The sequence below is a fragment of the Hippichthys cyanospilos genome, chromosome 10 (assembly GCF_059441005.1).
Source record: "Hippichthys cyanospilos isolate Australia breed blue-spotted pipefish chromosome 10, RoL_Hcya_1.0, whole genome shotgun sequence".
Classification (NCBI taxonomy): Eukaryota; Metazoa; Chordata; class Actinopteri; order Syngnathiformes; family Syngnathidae; genus Hippichthys; species Hippichthys cyanospilos.
This window is the reverse complement of record NC_142378.1, coordinates 16,488,278-16,509,771: the sequence shown is the minus strand read 5'-3', so window position 1 is coordinate 16,509,771 and position 21,494 is coordinate 16,488,278. Positions and strand designations below refer to the sequence as shown.

At 38.4% G+C, this 21,494-nt stretch overlaps 1 protein-coding gene across 3 annotated transcripts in view; it reads left to right on the top strand.

The window, feature by feature from the left end:
* The first annotated feature begins 2,693 nt into the window (after nt 1-2,693).
* pex5la (peroxisomal biogenesis factor 5-like a) overlaps nt 2,694-21,494 on the top strand; it is a 93,229-nt gene continuing 74,428 nt past the window's right edge. For all 3 annotated transcript variants that reach the window (XM_088425341.1, XM_088425340.1, XM_088425339.1), the window contains exon 1: nt 2,694-3,134. In XM_088425341.1, coding sequence (XP_088281467.1) covers nt 3,114-3,134 — 21 coding nt within the window. In that variant the 5' untranslated portion in view covers nt 2,694-3,113. The remainder of the gene's footprint in view (nt 3,135-21,494) is intronic.

Here is a 21,494-nt window from a genome sequence, read left to right as displayed (position 1 = left end):
TGGAACGCCATCTGGTCAAAACCTAATAGTTGTGAGTCATTGTAATTGAAATGTGACTCACAATGGATGTTGCAAACCTCACTGAGGTTCTTTCTACCTTTCATTCAGTCATTTTCACCTTTTACTTACAATTTGAGTCTGTTCCGACAGAGTGTGGTACCAGTGTGTTCTTGGTGACTCCCAATTGCTTTCAGATATTTATAAAGATCCTGCTATGTCCTATGAGGCTTTTGTTTTCAACCATGGTCATTTTTTTTTTTCATCTAAAGTGTTCTCTTAGTGATGCAGACAAACATGAACTGTTTTTTAATCTATAACACTGCAAGTGTCTGAAAAGTTTTTTTTTCTCTCAGTCTGAAGCTGCATCAACCCAAGCACAATATGCTCAATATGCTAATATTGTAGCATTCACTTGAATACAATTGTTACATTGGTTTTTCAGAAACACTTAGGACCGCTATGCAATTGTATTTTAAAGTTGCTCATTATGGTGGTACACCGAACGGACAATGTTACATTGTATTTTATTTAGGTGGCACATATTGTAGAAGGTTTGACAAAGACTGAAGGCCAAAACATTCATATTTCTACACAAATTCTGTAGGACTGTATTTTCTCTATGGTACTGGAGGAGCAGGAGCCTAGCCCAAATTATTTGGGGAGGAAAGCTTTTAAGGTGAAGTCAAGTACAAAAAAATTGTACACTAATACTTTTCTCTGTGCAGCCACTAGTCCAAATATAGCATTCTGATCAATGTTGCATTTGTGGACTATGAATTGAGCAGCAAAATCCACCCATTTTTTCCCATTTTGCCGCTTGCTGTTGACTGAAAATGACATTACAGTTGCTCAGCGCTCAGGTAATAGGCAATCATGCTTCACCCGTTCTTTTGAGTTTGGTCATGGGTCATTCACAGCTGAGATGAGTGAGCGTGTTGGTGCAACCCACAGGTCGACCCCACCCCCTGATTTTCTTCTTTATAATATGGTCTATGCAGGGCTGCTTGTCTAAACATTCTGATTAATCATGTGTTATACATAAAGTATACATAAAGTGTCAGACCTGTTCTCAAAAAGAAATAACTATAAATAAATATTAGTCCACAGAAAAATATTCAACGTAAAGCATCCTGTTTTGGGATTACAGTAGAGATCTGTTCAGGGGAAGGATTAAAAAAAAGGAAGTTGAATAACCTACTGAACTTAAAAGTTGTTTTATGAACTTATATTTTTCAGAAATAATTAATTATTTCAATAATTATTTGTAAAGGACTTTTGCATGCTTGTTTGTTATTGTTTTTTTTATTTAAAATCTGGAGTTGTGAAGACTTTTTGGGTTGACTTTTCCTTTAAGGTGTCAAACGTATGGCCTACGTCATGGGTCTGAGCTGCAAGGAAGTTTATTTTGGCCTGAAAAATAATTTTGCGAAGTGTTAAAAAGGGAGAGAGAGAGAGAGAAAAAAAGCCTAATAGGACCAAACACGATCGTCCACTGTCCATAATGAAAAGACAACATTTCTTACTTTTACAAGCAATTCCCAGATGAGCACTGCAATTTACAAGCAAAAAGTAACCAGTTACCTCACTTGTGCAAAATAGCTTGCTAAATCGTTTCAGTGACAGAAAGTGGAACACTACACTAGCGTTAACATTAGCATCTAGTTTTGTCATGCTCAGCGCAGGTAAAATCCTTCGATCGCAACATTAGGCAAGGGTCGCTACCTGGGCCATTACCAGATATGTGACTTTGGTCAGCATTGTATTCTCTGCACTCTAATTACAGCTCAGCAATTAGCACGCAGCGCTACCATATTTGAAGTGAATTGCTTCTTAATTTGTAATTGCGTAGGTGTTCAGTGTCCAAAAGGAGACACTATGGTACAATTTTATTCCGTTTAATTTTCTTTGCCCTTCAATGTACTCCTTAAAAAGCTGTACAACCACATATTTTGACATGTGTGTTTCATTGCATTAAAGGAAGAATGTGTAAGATTTGACAGTTTTTTTTTTTTTATTACAGACAGCAGGAGGTGTTTAATTTAACGATAACTTAACCAACGATTATATTTAAAACATACTGTTAGTCAGTAAGGACACATTTATTTGCAAGTTTTTGAAATTTATAATCATTTAATTTAGTCATTTTTAATGAATAATGCTGTAAATTTCACACAGTGTCCCTTTAATTTAAAATAATTCATTCAATTGTATTTCATTTTATTATATATTCTATATAAAATATGAAATTTATGAACAAATGACCATAGAGAATGTACATTTATTTCATGCAATTTAAGGAAAAATGTTTATTGGGAAATGTTTATTGTTTATACGGGGGACCGAAAAAGGAAATTATTTTACTTATAACACTTTATATTACAACGATATACACCGCTATTTGCTGGGAATTGGGACCAGGTTGGGCGGCATAGCAAAAATCTTCATACTGTATAAGTGACACGAATTCTTTTGAAGCAACATACGAGTCCGGCTCACTTAAAAGTTTCGAGGTGTGGCCCCGAGATAAAATGAGTTTGACACCCCTGCTTTAAGGTCCACGTTTTGGAAATCCGGGCACGGCTTCGAACCCGATCCTCCAAATTAACTCGCAAGTCAAAGCAAGCGCATCCAATGAAGTGAGGGAGGCGCTCGCTGAGAACGACGTCAGCGCGGCGGAAGGAGGCGCCCACCAGAGGGCTGCCTGGGAGGCAGCGCGGCGGCCGAACCGGGATAAAGAGCGCGCTATAAGAAGAGGCGCGAGCCCCGGAGAGCGTTCGAGCAGCCCAGACGCGATGATGACGAAGAGGTGGGGCGAGAGAGGCAGCGAGATAGAGCAGCGAGAGGGATGACCGAGACCGGTTCAGGCTGAGGAGTGAGCGCCCACTGCGAGAGGGAGGGACGACCCGACCCGGGGAGTTTCAAGTGGCCGGGCGGAGCTGCTGCCGAGTGTCACATTGAGCACCTGAGCGCTCGGTTTTCTGCCTCCTCACTCCCCGCATCCTTCAACTTTACCGCAGCCATTCAATGTCACCACTTCTACTTTGACTTTGAGCCCCGAGAAGTCTGGAACAAGTCCCGGCAGTCAGCGACGGAGACATCCGCGACGCCTCAATATGTACCAGGGGCATTTACAGGTAAGATCCGCTTTTAACACTGCTGGTGCTACGATGATGATAACGATGATTATCATGGCTTGCTTCACATTCATTGTTCAATCTCTTTTGAATATAGTCCAAATTTCAGTTGTGGAAAATATCAAGTCATCTAGTCATGTTATGTGGGGATCTTTGGATTACGACGAAGTTACGAAATCGGAATACCATCATCATAATTCATCAATATTTTATATAAAAACACACGGATCATGAACTGATCCGTCGAAGCAGCGTAAATCTTAACCGTCGTAAACTGACAATCCCCTGTACATGTTTATGCTTGAGTCAAAGCTTATGAGAAAGCTGACACGCACACGCAAGCGGGGAGAAGGCACAAGGAGCGTGCAGGTGCATGTCATATGTAAACAGCTATGCCAAGGGGGAATCACACCATGATTTTCCAGCATACACGCTCCCCAAGTGGCGTCAGCGAATCGGACATCAATTTGCAGACAGCAAAATATTTTGGGTTACATCACCAGTGCAGCAGACTTACTGTAAACTTAGGTCACAGGGTGATAATGGACTAAAAGAAATATTTTCTCACGTTACATATTTTTTTTCTTAAAATATAGATTCCGGTGTTATGTTCTCCAATTTTCTCCAAGTTAGCAAATTAAAAAAGATACTTTGCGCTCTCATTATGTAATAAAACACTCCAGTCAGTATTCAAGAGCATTAAGGACCAAACTTGAATATTTCATGACGTATTACTCAAGCATGCGGTGTTCATTGAAAATGCATGAAAAAGCGGTCGACGGCTCTTGTCTGATTTAGCAGCATTATTTGTTACAATCAAATTGAAAAGCATGTTTTGTGAGTTATGGGATGTAATCAAATATTGCTCATATCCATGTGATGTTTATGACATGTCTATGCTCTGATTTCCATTTTCCCCGTGCCATTAAGAAAAAATGTGTCTTTGGATGTAATGTTTGCTCCGTTTGATGGGATGACTCTTTAGCCATGATGTTTAACGATTGAGTTATTCAGTTTGATTGTTCATAACCTGTGAGCGCAATTTATTGGTCAGAGTAATAAGTCACAACCGTGTGGAACTGCTTATTGAATAATACTGCTTTGAAGCAGTTTTGAAAAAATAGAGTGCACTGTCAATTCATTCTCAGAAAAGGGTGTCACATTGATGTGGAAAGAAATGGAAGTTCAAACAATCAGAGAAAGATTGTCCTATCACTTAACCCTTGTGCGGTATTTTGGCCAATGCTTTGATCCGTACATCATAGGAATTTCACGTCAACAGGAAAAGACTCGAATACGAATTTGGAGCTGAAATTTCACCTAAATGATGACAGCATGTCAAAATTCCACAATGGCAAGACAACTTGTGAGTGAACTTGAAGTGTAAGAAAGAAGAAATTGACCCCAAAATAGTCAAAATAATCCATATAGTCTCCATCAAGAATACAATAGTAATGATTACAGTAGATATTTGAATGAAAACCACATCTTTGACATAAATAAATCACAGATGGTATAACAGTTCATTGGCTTGACTTCATGTGAATGAAGGCCTGTCACGCTAACAAATTTTTCTGGATGCTAAATGTTCCCCAAAATGTGTGTGTGTGTGTGTGTGTGTGTGTGTGTGTGTGTGTGCGTGTGTGTGTGTGTGTGTGTGTGTGTGTGTGTGTTTAAATATTGGCTGGGTCACCAAAGGTTGCTTTCCAAGTTAGGTAACCAATACTGTCCGAAGTAAAAGCTGACAAATATTGAATAAGCAAAAAGTGATGCACATCAACTGATGTGTATGCTGTAAAAATGCAAAGTACTCGATTGATGCTCTTACATTGAGTCTGCAGACTATGTGCTGCACAGACACGCTGTCTGGCGCAAGAATTCTGGCGCCTGAAACGTGTATCTGTCGATATTGCTATATTATGGAACAAAATATTTTGGTGTTCAGGCGCAGGTCTGTTTGTAGTCTATCTGTGCGCTTGGAAAGAGTCTTCTCTCTTTTGGGCCTATTGGGGCGTTTGTACTGCTCTGCATCATGGCGGGATAGAAGCAACCAATTCCCGGCCGAGCCTGGCGTCAGCTCTCCTTTGCATTAGGAATCGGGGCCGAGAAGTGCATGGCGAGTTCACCGTTATGCAAGTAGACCTGCTGGTCAGTCCATGACACAATGGCATGTGTCCGCACGGCTGTATCCATTTTTGAATGACAAGTATAAATGTGATGTGTGCGTGATTTGAAGACTAGCTTTCAACCACAACTGAGCAACACCCCCGCATCCCACCCCATAGTTGTGTTGTGCCGGCACGACTATTCATACATTCATTTTCATATATCTATATTGTTATTTTTCATTGCTGATGTTTAAATATTTCTGAGTTTATTTAACAGATTTTTGGTGTTTCTTTGTTTAATTTGATTGATAGATTGACAGAAATGTATACATCGTTTTACGATAAAATAATTCAGTATTGTCACATTGTTGTCAAATGTAGACCGCCCACCAAGTCGCACCCCCTGGGCATTCAGTCTGCTATAAAAATATGTTTTTAAATGATCCATCCCTCAATACATCCATCCGGGATTATAATTCATTCAATGAATTTATTTTAAGAATAATTTGGAGATTGCGATCTACGATTTACAATCCACGATATCACCAGATAGATATATAAAAACTGCTATGTGTTAACTGTGAACATCTTAACTAGCACTTTAGTTGAATGTCAAGCTCTTATGTGCCAAAATTGGTTGAGTATGGTACAAGATCATTCCTCAAATACACATTCTGAAATTTTTGGCTTTTGCTATACACTTGGCAAATATTAATTTTAGTCAGCGTATCCACAAAAATTCAATTGGTTTGAATATTGTCACCGTTATTGACATTGTCAGAGGCGCTCTGCAAACATTAAGACGATCTGAATACATCATTATGAGGGAGTTTTTTTCATTAGTCATTGCTCATTGAAACCTATATGGCATTCCTAATGAGGTTACTGTGCTGTGCTTTATAGAGCAGTGCAGCATCAGTCTTTTGACAAGCGCTATCAGATTCCCTTCCCAACATGGAAATCCTTCTTACCATCACTGTCAGTCTGACTGTTTTATTGCATTTAATAAGAAATCCAGTCTGGGTCTTTTTTTTTTTCCAGACCTTCTAAATAATTCTGAATGTCTGCACAAGGTTTGAGGATTACACTGTACACAATTGTGGTTTCTGTGTCTCTGTGACTCCGTACATGATAATACAATATCAAGTGGATCAAATATCTTGCCTTGTGTCTGGTTTCACGGACGATGCAAAATTCTTGACTCGTGACAACTTGGCAGGCAAACAATAGAACAATGAGCAGAGCTTGATCGGAAACTGTTCTAGACTGCAGTCTTCCATTTCGCTCATCCTTCCTCTGGTGTAAAAGTATCCTCGACAAGACATAAAAGCGTGCCTAGACTAACTTTTACACACACTCACAGACATACTACGGCACAATAGCGAAAAAAAAAAAAAGAAGCAAATTAATTTGCATTAAGTAGCCTCACATGCGTGAAATTCTGGCTTTACCGTTTGTGGTATAATTTTCATTATGGCTTTCTTTCTTATTATTCATATTTATCGTAAATTTAATAACGGGAGTGGTTCTATTATGGGCACAAACTAGATCTTGGATTAATGGACGAGATACTACAAGGCCGTTGTTTGTTTGCTCTGTTAAGCAGAGCGTGATTACATAATTTGATTGCCATAATGTACATCCCCGCAGGGAAGATCTGTTTGGAGTTTATCACTGATCAGAAGTAGCTCAAGTCTCTGAAGATTCTAGCCAATGTGTTGTTTAGAAAAAGAAGAATAAAAGTTTATTTGGGTTGTAAAATGGAGAATGTAAATGGTGCAAAGATTGTAAAGAACTTTTCTGCAGGTGAACTTAATGTGAAGCAGGCGATTTTGACTTCCACAGCCATATTGATTGTTTTATTTAGATTTTTCTTTGTAACAGTGAAATGTTTTAATTACATTAATTAATGTTTTGATTAATCATATGACTGTATCATAAGTATGTGAAGCACTTTGTGATTCCTTCCTTTGGTAACATGCACTATGAACTAACTAACTTATCAAGCACAGTAAAATATTAACACAAAGAAAAATAACATATCAGTGGAGGATGATGAAGAAACAATTGGTATTTTTTTACTGAATAGTTCCGTAGATGCATAGAGCAGCAAAGGGCAATCTTTTTTCTATCAGCAGCAATTTCAGTTTTTAAATCATCTCCTGAGACCCATACTAAATCTATGGGGGAAAAAATGATGCAATGAGCCTACAAACGGTTTCTTATTGTTATATATTTGGCAGTTGAGAGTTAAATATTTTTCTGCGTTTGACAACAGATCCTCAGAGGAGTTGTTATTTTGCAAAAAGAAGGCTCAAAAGCTCTCGTGGTCCAAATATGTCCAATGGGCCTTATGTATCAGTTTTACATGGCCAGAACACATTCACTGAAATAATATAACGTGTTTTGTTTATGATTTAGTCCAATTTTTGCATCACTTTTGTTGCATCACTCTTACCAATCACTGAATGTTAACACTATTATAACACTTGAAATGGGTAGTACTTGTATATAGACAGTAAATAAATGAATGAGGCAGGACTCATACCTCTACCTTTGTCTGGGTCCTCATAAAAAATGATTAGATCTCCCTTGGCCTCTCCTCACCATGACTTTAAAATGTTTTGTGCATAATGGAAATTAAATTAACGATTGATCGTTGTTTGTGTAATCCTACTCACTGTATCGACGTTCCATTGGACCGTTTATCTACACCAAATGATGTCTGTGAGAAAACACAATGAAACAACACTGCGTGACGGCATAATGTGTTTGTACATTATTGTATTGAATATAACAGTCAGTAACATAATGCTTGACACAAATAGTGATAAAGTGTTTCCTCTACAGGGGAGGATTTAGTAAGCCTGTGCCTTTCAACATTATAAAGAATTCATTTGCATAGTCCACTAAGCTTCAATTTTTTACTGAAGCCCCTTCACCAACTGTCATACGCGGACATTTCCATCACAAATTCTTCCACGGCTGAGCTGGTCAAACAAAGGTGTGTGGACTGAGGTCCCTCCAAGCTATTTTTATCAAGACGGCTTAAAGTCTCCTTGATGTAATGAACCGTGGTCTTGATTAAAAGCTATTTAATAGGCCTGCCTAGTTCAGGAGCCAAAATAATGAGAGAAATCAGGTGCTCCCCGACTGGAACGAAAGCTCCACAGACGGGGCTCCTCTCAGAGTTGGTGACAGGGCAGGAAGTGAAATATCTTCATTGATGGAAGGTAGTAAACCTCAAAAATATCGTTTCAGAGCTGGCCTACTTTGTTTGCAGGCACCTTGCAGGCAACCTGCACCTTAAGCTTTTTTTTCAGTTTCAGAATAAGATGCAACCTGTATAAACCCTTTAAAAAGTAAAGTTAATATTTGCTAAATGTTGCTTTTTTTCTTCTGATAACATTTACAAGGATACAATTTAAGGTATACAACTTTCATATATAATGATCTCATTTATAGTCACGCAGCAAGTGGGGGGCCCGTATTGTTTTCTCTTTCCTTGAAGGGCTTTGTAAAAGAATAATTAAGAAGCACTGCTGGCAAGAAGCAATGTCTTAATGTATAGCACTGAACAACATTTTCTCCCCGTTGAAGTTTGCCAGCATGGCTGGGATGTCAAGTCTTTGCGGTGCATTTCAGAGTCATGTTTTCATGAACTGAAATGCATACTGTACACAATTTTGCTTAGCACATTCATTATGCAGATTTGGAGTAAAAAGGAATGTTTCAAATGACGTATTAATACATTTTACTTTTATTTTGCTTTTTCTATATGATTTGAATGAATAAATCGCTTGTGCACAGTTGAGCAAAGCATTCTGCGATGCCTTTCCATTCGAATAACCAATGGGCACATCACAAAGTGACAATTTCACTCTGATTGGCTCTGACAGCCAATGCAAGATATAAACAATTTAAAGCACAGTAATGCTTCCTTACAGGCCGATTGCTAATTGCAGCCATGTCCAGACAACTCACACTGAACATTCATGCTGTTTGATGTGTATGCTTCCCAGTGGACATGATTTTATTATGGCAATCTAGTTCCTTAGTGGTGGTTTTATTTTGTTTCAAGGACATCTACTTAATTTGGATGATTGAAATTAAGGTAGTAACAGTCAGCTTTGGCTCCTTGTTTAAGGCTAAGATGTAGAGGGTACTGTTTAACAATAATTTATTCAGATGTTTAATTATTTATACTTGTAGTAGGATTGGTTGATGGAGCGCTGGATGGATGAATTTCATCTACAATTTACCTTCAACCTTCGTTGATTATGATTATTATTCATTATTTATACTTGTAGTAGGATTGGTTGACGGAGCGATGAATGGATGATTTTCAACTACAATTTACCTTCAACCTTGGTTGATTATGATTACTTGATTATTCGATGGAAAAATCGATTGGATATTCAATTTTAAAAAGATTCGATAGTTACAGTCTACTAGACATCAAAGTCAAAGTCAAAGTCAAGTTTATTGTCAATTTCTTCACATGTGCTTAACATACAAAGGAATCGAAATTGCGTTTCTCACTATCCTCTGCGTTTTACATGTACAATAACAAAGTGCAATAATGCAACAATAACAATACCACAAGAAATGCAATTCCAAATTTTAACGAATCAGGCACAGATGAAATGTGTTTTACACCGTTTTCCCATCCAAATTACGTACTTAGTTACTAGTTAGGGGCTACTTCAGCTTGCATCTGAGAACCCATTTAATAAATCTGAAGGACCTGAATGCACACGATCCATGGCCATACATCAGTTTGACCCTCAGTAGGTTCCCTCTGTCTTGCTTCCAAGTGTGTTAACACAGCAGCCCTTCGAGCCCCACATGGAAAGTCCCCTGAGCTACTGTACAAAGCCACATTCCCCCTCTCAAAAAATAGGACACGCCTCAGCATCTTTATAACTCAGAGCAGAGGGCCGTGCAAAAGAATAGGTGGCCCATCCATCTCTCTCTCTCTCCCAAGCCATTCATAACAGTCATTCTCCAACAGGGAATTCATTTGCTCTAGAAACCAGGAGTCTTGGTGCTTAAGTTGAGGCGGCATGTATTCGGTCCTCCAGGGAAGTCAGAGTGATATCGCTGACAAGAGCACTTGATAAACAAATATGTGCTTCAACGTGTCAGATGTGAACAGGAACTTCATATACTGTACTCACCCTCTTGAGGAAATGCTTGTTTGTATCTAATATGTCATAAAAGAATCATGTTGACACACCTTGTTATGGAACACAAGTCCATAATACAGACTTCCTATTATACAGTGGTGGTTTGAAAGATAATAACGTGCTCAAGATAAACCAGGAAGTCCTTCACTTTGGCTCACAGAGATGGAGAGTCAAGGATGGACTGCAATGAGATTTGGTGCTGACATTTATGGCAGTGGATGAATCTTATCAACTTTGAGAGATTTCATTACGAAGTAGCGAGGAAATGCACAGTTCCGCTATTTTTTTTTCTTCAGCATTTTGATAGTCACCCCACAAATCCAAATGAACAATGGAAAAAAAAAATAGATGAAATGTGCCACAGTATATTTTCATGACTATATTTATTACATATTGAGCTGGCATTGCTCCAATATGCTAAGAACTCCATGAGATTATCACCACGTGTTTTTCACCAATTATGAATGCATGTGAATGAAGAAAAAGAAATTGCGTTATATGCTCATTTGCTTTTGCTCAAATTCAGGCCAATCTAATAAGATCAACATATTTATGTATAATAAATCTGATATGCTTTATTTTAATACTTTTATAGTTTCATAAAGCTACATGGGAAGAGGGCCTTGAAAAAATAATTGTGTATTAAATTGTCATTGCAATATTTAGGGCAACAAATGCAATTAAATTATTTTTCAAAATCCTTCAGACTTGGTGTGGAGGTGAGTTGACAGACGGCTATTTTCATTATGTCAGCACATTAATAGACAGGGATTTTTGTTGATGCACACAGACTAACAACGTTTGTATTATGTGTGTATATTAGTTGTCATTAGTTGACAGATATTGTATGTGATGTGACAAACGGTCAAAATGTGTTTGTGACAGTTTAACAGTTTAATAATCAGTCTTTTCACTATTGTGTTGATTACCGACAAATCAGTTTTTTGAAAACATGTTTTGTTTTTTGTTCTTTCGTAAAAATAACAACTCCGCACAGACTCCGCACCTTCAACCAAATGGTTCAAGAGGAACATGTCTGTGCGATTAGAAAATCGCTGGACGCTACATGGACTACAATGGGATTTAAAGATAGAAAAAGTGGATGAAATTATATATATATATATATATATATATATATATATATATATATATATATATATATATATATATATATATACTTTGCGAGAATCTGCTTTATGCGCCTTGAGCAAGGGATGCTCATCTTTTGATATGCTGAATCCTAACATTGCACCTCCAGATTTCATCCCAGGGGCTCAGCCATCATCCTCGGTCCAACACAAAAGGTCTTTGTTTGCAAGTATGTGTGCTTATCATATAAATGGAAGCAATTGCTCCTTACTGTATATACTGAATATGTAGTAATTACCTAGTTACATCTTGATTTTGAGCAGCGCTAATGACAAGGTCAGCGCTCGCCATACACGTGGCTCACTACGCACTTAATGGCAACAAAAGGCAGCTTTTGGCACAAAAGGCACAAAAATGAAAGAGGATTATGTATCAAATCGGTGGCAGTGGGAAAATATATCAATGCTCACTAGTGTATTGAACATATGCAGGATAACACCAAAGTTAAATCAATGTGACAATCCACCATGTTTTGCAAAGACAGATTTACAGCAGCTGTTGTTCCAATCAGGGGTGTTCAAACTGTCAGTCACACCTCCCCAGGGGCTCTGGGAGAGTTAGATAGGAAGCGCAGAGTCAGAGATGAGAGGCTGTGATACTGCATGTGGCGGGGGGGAGGGCAATGGATGATTGCTGTCTGGTCAGCTGATTTCAAAACAGTAAGCAGTCACTGTTATGAGGCAGCTGAAAACAGAGCTCGGAAATTATACAACTTGGCATAGGAAAGGGAAATGCTCGATTTGGAGGTGACAGCTTCATCTGTTTAAAGAACCTTTGATGCATTCGCATCTTCCCGGGATTGTGCCCAAAGTCCCCTGCCGCCGGGTTTGTGATGATCCCAACCTACAAGAGATAGACATACATTTTGAGGTTACCAACCAACAATGAACACGTTCGTGCAGAAATATGTCATTTACTTAGGATTTACTTAGTGTTTTCCTTATGGTCGTTAAAGTGGTTTGTACAGTTCTGAGGGTCGGGTTCAAATCTCTTGCACGGGTATTTTTCCAGTAATCCAAAAAGTGAAGACATTTAAGCAGTATTTTGACCATTTTTGGGTCATTTTCTCCCACATTATTCTGGCAGTATTTTAGCCAAGGGCTAGCACAATCCTGGTAGTGTGATAACTAAGGGGTCATGCCATGTTGAAATTTGTAATGTTGTCACAACCTAGATGAAATTTCAGCTTCCTGGCGTCTTCTTTCAACGCTTACTCTTTAATATGAAATGCCTTTGATGTTAAGCTCTAAGGATTGTACAAAATACTGAACAAGGTTTAAAGTGGGTTTGGCTTGAATGCGTGTTTGAATGGTGATTTTCTCGACAAAGTTTGCTCTGCCAGAGGTTGCTAACCAGTACAAGGATGGATAACTACCTGTAACATTATCTATTGCAGCTGTTTTTTCAACATTAATAAACATACGGCAGTTAGCCTGTGCTAACTAGCTAAGCTATGTAGGTATCTCAATCTTCAATCCTCCTTTAGTCAAACATCATTGAATGGGATCAAATGCTGGTGCAGAAGTATCAGTATAAGTATTGTGATTTTCGAAAAACTCCCTGAGAGTTTGATCAAGTCAGCAGGACAGGAACAAAAACAGGAATTTGCATCACATCTATGTAAAACCAATTACCTGCATCCACATGAATTAGACTCTAATTCATGTGAAATTATATATATATATATATATATATATATATATATATATATATATATATATATATATATATATATATATATATATATATATATATATATATATATATATATATATATATATATATATATATTATATATATATATATATACAGGCACAACATTGAAATAAGCCATATATGTACACTTGACACGTGATGCCATCCATCCTCCCAACCTTGTGTCCATCCATTTGTCCATCTATCCATTCTTCCATTCTTCCATCCAGTATAGAGCTTCTCATTGTTTGTGGTGTGTGGGTGAGCAATGACACTGGACTAGTCAACAGGAAAGTAAAATTGTAGTGCTCATTTTATGACAGTTTTCCAAAATTCTAATAATATTGAGGGTGTTATTTGTCCACCCAAAACTTTAAGACTTGTGTAGAATTAATGAATTGAGGTTTAATTGCAGTGAACCCCAGTCTATCATGGAGAATACATTGCATGATGATAGTCTACTAGCTTAATGCTAAAATACAACGCAAAACCCCATTGACAGGCTAATGGGAATTAGCATGCATTGTGGCAGTTTCAAAAGTTCAATCAACTCTTACTTTAACACATTTAGAGCAGTATCACGTATAAACAGGGGATACAACAATATTCACAGGCGTATATTCAAAATAAGATTAAGTTGGTCACCTTCTCTGCTTTTTCGTCTTCCTATCAATGATCCTGCATCTCCTCCCGTATACGTCACTGTTGCCTGGCAGGTTGCCACACAGCATGGTACCAACTACACTGAACAAAGTCCAACTTGCCTCTATAGTGAAGAAAGCCAGGAAAAAGGCTTACTTAGAAATCTGTGCTATAGTGGGCGTGCCAACGATAAGATGCGATGTAGCTGAGTAACACTTTATAATTCATGCCACAACTTTCTTCTATTTCTATGCAAGGTTTATGTCAGCACCTTTTGCGATGTTTGCTTGCGTGCATCACTGTGAGTGACGGGTGGTTGCCTTGCGAATTCAAATACCATACGGCTAATGAATTCCCGACAAAAGTTGAGGGCTGGGCAGTGGGGTGGGGGGTGGGTGGATCATGCCGTGCAGATGGTATGTATGCTGAGTTCAAGGGTACACCAGCTGAGCGAGCGAAAAAGGCAGGCAGATTTTTCAACCGGGACACGCTCGCTCTCCTGGAGCAGTCCCGCAGGCTGTGATCCAACCCACAGTTTACATTGTGTGTGTGTGTGTGTGTGTGTTTTTATAGACACAACAGTTGAGATCACATTCTCCAAATGCGTCACCTGAATTTCTGCGCATCTGTCTGCCCACAAGCAGTCATGCTCACACAAGTACAACTAATGAGAGAAGACACAGACGTGTGATTCACATTTACCTATATGACAGATCTTGGTCAAAAGCGTGCTGTTGAGAGGGTCACGGGGCTTCCCTTTCACGCACACCAAGGGTGTTCATTTAGCAATACAGAAAAGAAACTGTGTATTCACTGCACCTCAGCATACATATGACAAATATGAGCAATGTTTGCATGAAATATAATAATGCAATATAGTAGTTTTGATAATCAATTAATCATTTAAAGACAAAGAATGTCCAAACCCTCAGAATGTTAGCCTCTTACATTAAATTCTTCACATTTCATAAAATTATATCCTTTTTTTCGGCAAAATGTTTATGTTTAGGGAAATTTGTTCTCACCTCTTTTCCCTAAACCCACCCAAGGCATCATGATAAGAAATGCTACACCTGCAAGACAGAAGAGTAGAATAACAGTCCATCAGTGGAAAGTTGGGGGAAAATCAGGGGGGGGGGGGGGGGCGCAGAACATGTATCCTTTCAAAGGAAAATGGTAGATTTGTATATATACATCATACTCCCTGATAGGCATAATAATGCATTGTTGATCATTCTGCTGTTTGTGTGGAATTGATGACTAATTTTACTGTGATCGTTGCATTTACGCATTGTGTTTCAAGTGCATTTGCGTGCCAAAATATTATTCACAAGTTACACTATTGATCTATAAATCTGTGGTCATGTGTGCATGTGAATAATGTATTTTCAGTTTTCGCATGTTTGTGATTGCAAGCATGAACAAAATTGTGTGCAGCAGAGTTATTTGTGTCAAAGCTAAGTTTGAGCTGCGTATCATTTAAAAAACAGCTTGAAAAGTCTTTCAAGCGTTCCAAGGCACAGTCAGAACAATTTGTTTTCTGCTGTGCTCTTCTATTGTTGCGAAGTGTAATTTCATTTACATAACATAAGCGGCTGAGAAAATGGATGGATGGATGGACTCTGCATATGGAAGTTATACAGCGATGGACTAACGATATAATAGTGAGCAATTTGTTGAATATACTGGTGTAATTGGCAAAAATGAATATGCTGCTGTAATTATAAGATAAAATAAATATGGCTCACGGGCCGTAGAAATTAGGGGTCTGCAACCTATGGTGGCCAGTTGCTCTTTCATCCTTCTACTGTGAAATTCGGGGACTTTGGAAAATAATGAATAATTCATCTAAATATAAATCGCAGTAGTTTGTTGGTTTTATAAAGGCCATTGTAAATATGAAAATTGTAGTGCTCTTTGTGCATTGACATAACTTTCAGCTTGATGCCAATGTAAGTCAGAACTTTGATAACACTTTGAAATGTTTTTTTTTTCTACACTAAATGATTTCTGAAGTCAGTCAGACTATGGCTCTGCAGAAACATGCAAAGAATCATTTATTAACGTTAAAAAAGGTTTTCAGACCAAAATATGTTTTTGATTCTACTCTTCAAATTAAGGAAGATGTTCAAAGCTATTATCTCGGACATTTCTCAGTTAGCTTTATAATGTGGATGATACTTCATGACCTGAAATGACTTTAAATTCACAGCTGTGCATGTGCATAAGAATGTTTTGACCACTCAATGTGTTTGAGACACTTGACTTTATTTCCATACTTTTTCACATGTGCAGTAACCATTTGATATGACTATTGTTTGCGAATATGTATATCATTCACGTAAAATGAACTACAGTAGTCCTTAATTTAATTGGACAGCTGAATGCATGTTCCGCATGTAGCAAAACGATGACAAAACAGATGGCATTTTTGGTTTGCATTTTTGGGTAGCTGCAGGGGAAACATTTAAGTTTGGATTTAATTTCAGGAATAAGAGGATTACTTAAAAAGACATTTTATTATTTTTTTTTTATGTGCAGTGTTATCCTCACTTTAGATGTCAAAAAGGATTTGCAGCTCCCAGTGTTTTTTATTTTCCTGTGGAAGACAATCAAAATGGCCCTTTGAGTAACAAATGTTGCCGACAACTGATATCAATGCTTATTTTTCTACGGTAGATATTGCTTCAGCAAACATGTCTGAAAGTTTTCTAAGTTTAGTCAGAGTTAGGAGGAGATAAAAACGGAAAGTGTAGTGGACTTATATAGCGCTTTACAAAGGTTGACATTCACACACCAATGGAAGATGTTACTACTATGCAGGCTGCTGCCAGGTCCACAGATTAAATTAGGGTTGTGTGTCTTGCTCAAGAACACATCAACATGGTCGCCAGGGTGAGGGATCAAACCCACATCCTTTCCTTTTGGAGATGAACACTCTCCCGCTGAGCCATGTTGCCGGAACAAGATAGATATTACTGTACTTATTTTCTTAACTGTGAATAAACCACAAAATACTTAATAAAGCTAGTCAATAACTACGGAAGGATATCTTTTTCGTAGCTGCTCAAATGTGACAAGGTTGTCTCACCGAAAAGAATGACAAAAAACACAGATCCATCACATTGTTTAAAGGTGTGACAAGCCAAACATTGCTCTTTTGTATCTTCCAATTCATTCCTTTCTGTGTGTAATCCATCAGTGACAGAGGCAATAAGTGTCTGTGTGTTCATGACACTGTCAGTATCACCCCACTGAGGCCTGTGGGCCATTAAGGGCTTCACCGGCCAAGTGAACGTCTCGGTTGAATAACAGATCACGGTTTGTTGCTATTTTAGGCCGTCTGAGCTTTTTGTCTATTTTGGGCCTCAGTCAAGGTGAAGAGAATTATAAACAGTTCAAAAGAGCAGTCAGTGTTAGACCAACCTAAGGGTTTTGCTAGACAGCAAAAAAATGTCCTGAACTGAAAATCTGAACTTTAAATGGGGTCAGGGACACAATGACGGAAATGGCATGATGTCGAAATACTTTGATACCGTATTACGCCAGCGGGTCACAATGCATAAACGCCTCATCTGAATGGTGGTAACTAAAACCTTCCAGAAGCTACGATGTGCTTGTGCTCTGCGCTCAGCCTGATGTGCCCCAATAAATGTCTAAGTTTATGAAAAGGTCATGAAAAAGAATCTTTAGCGCAGTTAGGGAAATGCCACTCATTCACAGTTGTCTGTACATATCAAGATAGCAATGTTCCCTTTCAACTGTTTTTAGCATCCTCCACTGCTGGGGGAAGAACAAGAGGACCACATCCATCTCCTTTCTCATCGTTGTCATCCAAACTGGTGAACAGGCATGTTCAACCTTGAGCAGAGGCGCTCAAGTGCACAGCCTTTCTACTTTTCACATTTCACTTCCTGCTCCTCGCTCTCACCCTCCTCTAACCTCAGGAATGCTCGCTTGTCAATTAAAGTCTATCTCGAAGACATCATATACACAACCCGGGGCGGGAACAGGCAGCCATGGAAAAGGTCAGGGACTGCTTTAATGATGGTGGAGGAAGAAATAAAGATATAGAGTCATTTTGGTGGGAGAGACAAGCATGTTTGACCTAAAATTGACATACAATTGGTCAAATTCATCAGATTCACCTCACAAGTGCTTGATGGGATTGAGGTCAGTGTTTGGTTCTTTAAAACCAAACTCATCCGAGCAAAGTCATTTCCCTTGCTTTGTGCACAGGGCAATGTCCTGGAGGAATAGAAAAGGGTCTTTCTAAAACCATATGGACTTTTCCATTAATATCTAGGTAAGATGTAGCATTACGATTAGAGAGAATTAGGGCCTGTCCCAAGACTTTTTCTCCACATAGTATACAACCGATCCCGAGCTTTGTGTAGTGACTGAAAAATGACTTCCTTTCACGCTACGCTGCTTCGCCTTTGCAGAGTGAAGAACTTGAGAGGAAAATTGGTGCGTGATCTATGGCTCCTTTGCGCTTCAGTGGCACAATCGCCTCTTTAAATCCAAAGAGGAACTATGTCATGAGACCTACGGATGCTGACTTGTCCAAGTGCTTTTCCAGTGTTGTTTTAATGTTTTTATATAGAGAAAGGCACGCAAAACGAATCTTTTATAGCTGACACTTTTCAAACAGACTTCAGTTGAGTCGATAAAGGTGGAATGTACCTCTGAATGATAATTATCCATCCAGAGCCGCTTATCCTCACAACGGTCGCAGGCTTGCTGGTGACTATCCCAGCTAGCTTCGGGCAGTAGGTGGGGGAGACCCTGAACTGGTTGCCATCCAATTGCATGTCTCACAGAAACAAAACAATCATTCATGCACCCATTCACACCTAAGGACAATTTAGTATGTCAAATCCATGCGTATTTTTGGAGTGTGCCAAGAAGCTGGATTGTCCAGAGAGAGCCCACGCAGGCTCAAGGAGAACATGCAAACTCTTCACCGGAAGGCCATGGTGAGGTAGATTTAAACTCGGGTCCTTGAACTGTGGGGCGGACGTGCTAACCACTGTGCCACAGAGTCACCTGAATGATAATTATGTTAACAAAAAAATCTATGCAGTGGCACTTGATAGAAATCATGTGGGATTTTTTTTTTTTTTAACATAAACACCTATGGTTTCAAATTGACTGTGGACAATAATCATTCATGAATATAGGAGGTGAGTCTTGTCATATAAAGGAAGCTTTAGCATGGATGGTCCTATCTCAGTTTATGTATTGTTTTGGAATCAGCATAATGACATTAGTTTGCATTTTTGTTTAAGGAATAAACAGTAAATAACTACTTCCAAAAGCCTTCTCTAATTGGACCCAATGGCCACACTCTCAATGTCTTGATGTGAGTCAGAGCAGGGACCCGATAAAATTTCTGAAATGGAAATCATTGTAAGAAGACAATCTTAATTCCGCTAAACTTGGTCGTATCGGCACTTGATCATTGCTGGGGTCAGTCAGCGAGGGTGGCCAGAGAGCTGCTGGTTGGCTGTAGTAAAATCTTTTGCATCCTTAAACAACTGAAAACTATGACCAATAGTCACCAAAATTTACAAGCACATTTGTACACTTAAAAAAAACAATCATTTAACTATTATTGATTTTGTCAACCAATAATGGACTTTCCTCATCTAAGCTCACATGTGTTGTAAAAAAAAAATTGAAAATATTTTGCAAATTCTCTTTTTATTGGTCACCATTTGAAGCGAACAAAAATAGAAGTGTGCATATGAATTGTGGTGCTAATTGCTCACCATTTTAGGTGACTGCTGAGTATGGCAAACCAAGCCAGCAACCATTATCATGCTTGCCTTCTGCCTTCATTGACATTGTCTGGAAGGATGGTGAATTTTAGACGGGGTCCCAGAATTCGCTGGAAGCTGAAATTTTTTTTAAAAAAAAAACATAAAACACGTGAATTTTTACTTGCGGACCTACTATGTAAGTGCCAATGTTGAACCCCGTTAAGTGGTCCTTAAGACGATGCACAGACAATTTTGCAGTGTACATTCGATATTCATATTTTATTGAGTAGTCAGAACGTACCACTTTTCTCACGCTGAGTCATATATAATTAAGAAATGTCATACAAGAGGGTGTGATGATAAACGTCACAACCTCGAGTGTGACATTGCTTTGTTACATCACAAATCTCCATTTCTTTAGTTAGAGCAATAAACAACAACCTCAACAACAACAACAAAAATCTTATTTAACTGTTTTAGATCCATGTACCAATGTCTTCGTCATGTAAAATACTTAGTTTGTGTGCCAGTGACAAGAATTCTTATTCACATTTTTTTTTAATTAATGAATGGATAGATGACACTTGTGGCCAGCACTCCTCCTAATGTTATGCCAATTGAACAATGTTGTAATGTAGTTATATACCATAGGTGTCAAACTCACCCTCGAGGGCGGGTGCACTGCATGTTTTACAGTTTTCAACAGCTTTTTACAGGTTTTCAACACATCTAATTCCATTGAGCTCATTAGTAATCTCTGCAGGAGACTGAGAATGAGTCTAATTATGTGAATCAGGTGTGTATGAAGGAACAGGTTAGAAAACATATGCAAGACACTGGCCATTGAGAACTGGAGTTCGACACCTATGTTATATACATACGCAAACTGTCATTTTGCCATCCAAAACACTTTTTCTCTGTATTTGTTCATGTTTTATCAAAGGGAAGGATTGTTGAGATGTTTCAGATGCTACTAAAAAAAAAGTGTGTCAGTCACTGTTGTGCAGAAAACACACTTTTGTCCAAAAGAGCTTGGTGTCACTCAAATGACCTACTTTCAAACAGAAATTACAGAAAAAATTAAATTCTTGCTCTCTTTTTCTAGGTAAAGAATGGAATCCAATCTTTCATATGGTACCATCAATTTACTGTACATAGTGTACAATCGATATAGCCATACAATACAACATCCTGTTAATGCTATAATTCAATGCAACTAATGCCATAGACAACTATTGATATTGAGGGTCCATTTTGACTGGAAGTAAAACAATAAATAAATAAATAAATTACTGGGCTGAAAGTATGTTAATAACCCATCCAAATGTAAGCTACCCACTGACTGTAGACTGCAACATTTCAGGTATCAAATAATTTCACCAAAAAAAATAAATAAATTGTTGCTCATCCGTCAAAGGAGACAGATGGCAGAGTTGCTTATGGAAATGCACAATATAGTCATTTTTTCATCTGCAACTCATACATGCATAATGTAAGTCAATGAGCAACTAGCTCCACAAACCCCCATTCAATGTTACATAGCGTCATTGTCATTGTAGATATGCAAATCAGGAAGGCTCCATATTTTCAATGGAGAGATAATGCATTGTATTCTTACTCGTAATTCTTTGGCGATCAGCTCCAACTCCAATCACTACAAGTGGGACTAAGAAAAATTCTACAAACCATTAGCATTTCCATGATTGTATTGCGAGCCTCTCAACATTTTTTTTTTGTCTCATGAAGTTTTCAAAAGGCATCAGTCGCAGGCTGGCAGCGCTGAGAGATGCTAATAAACTAAGCTAGATGACG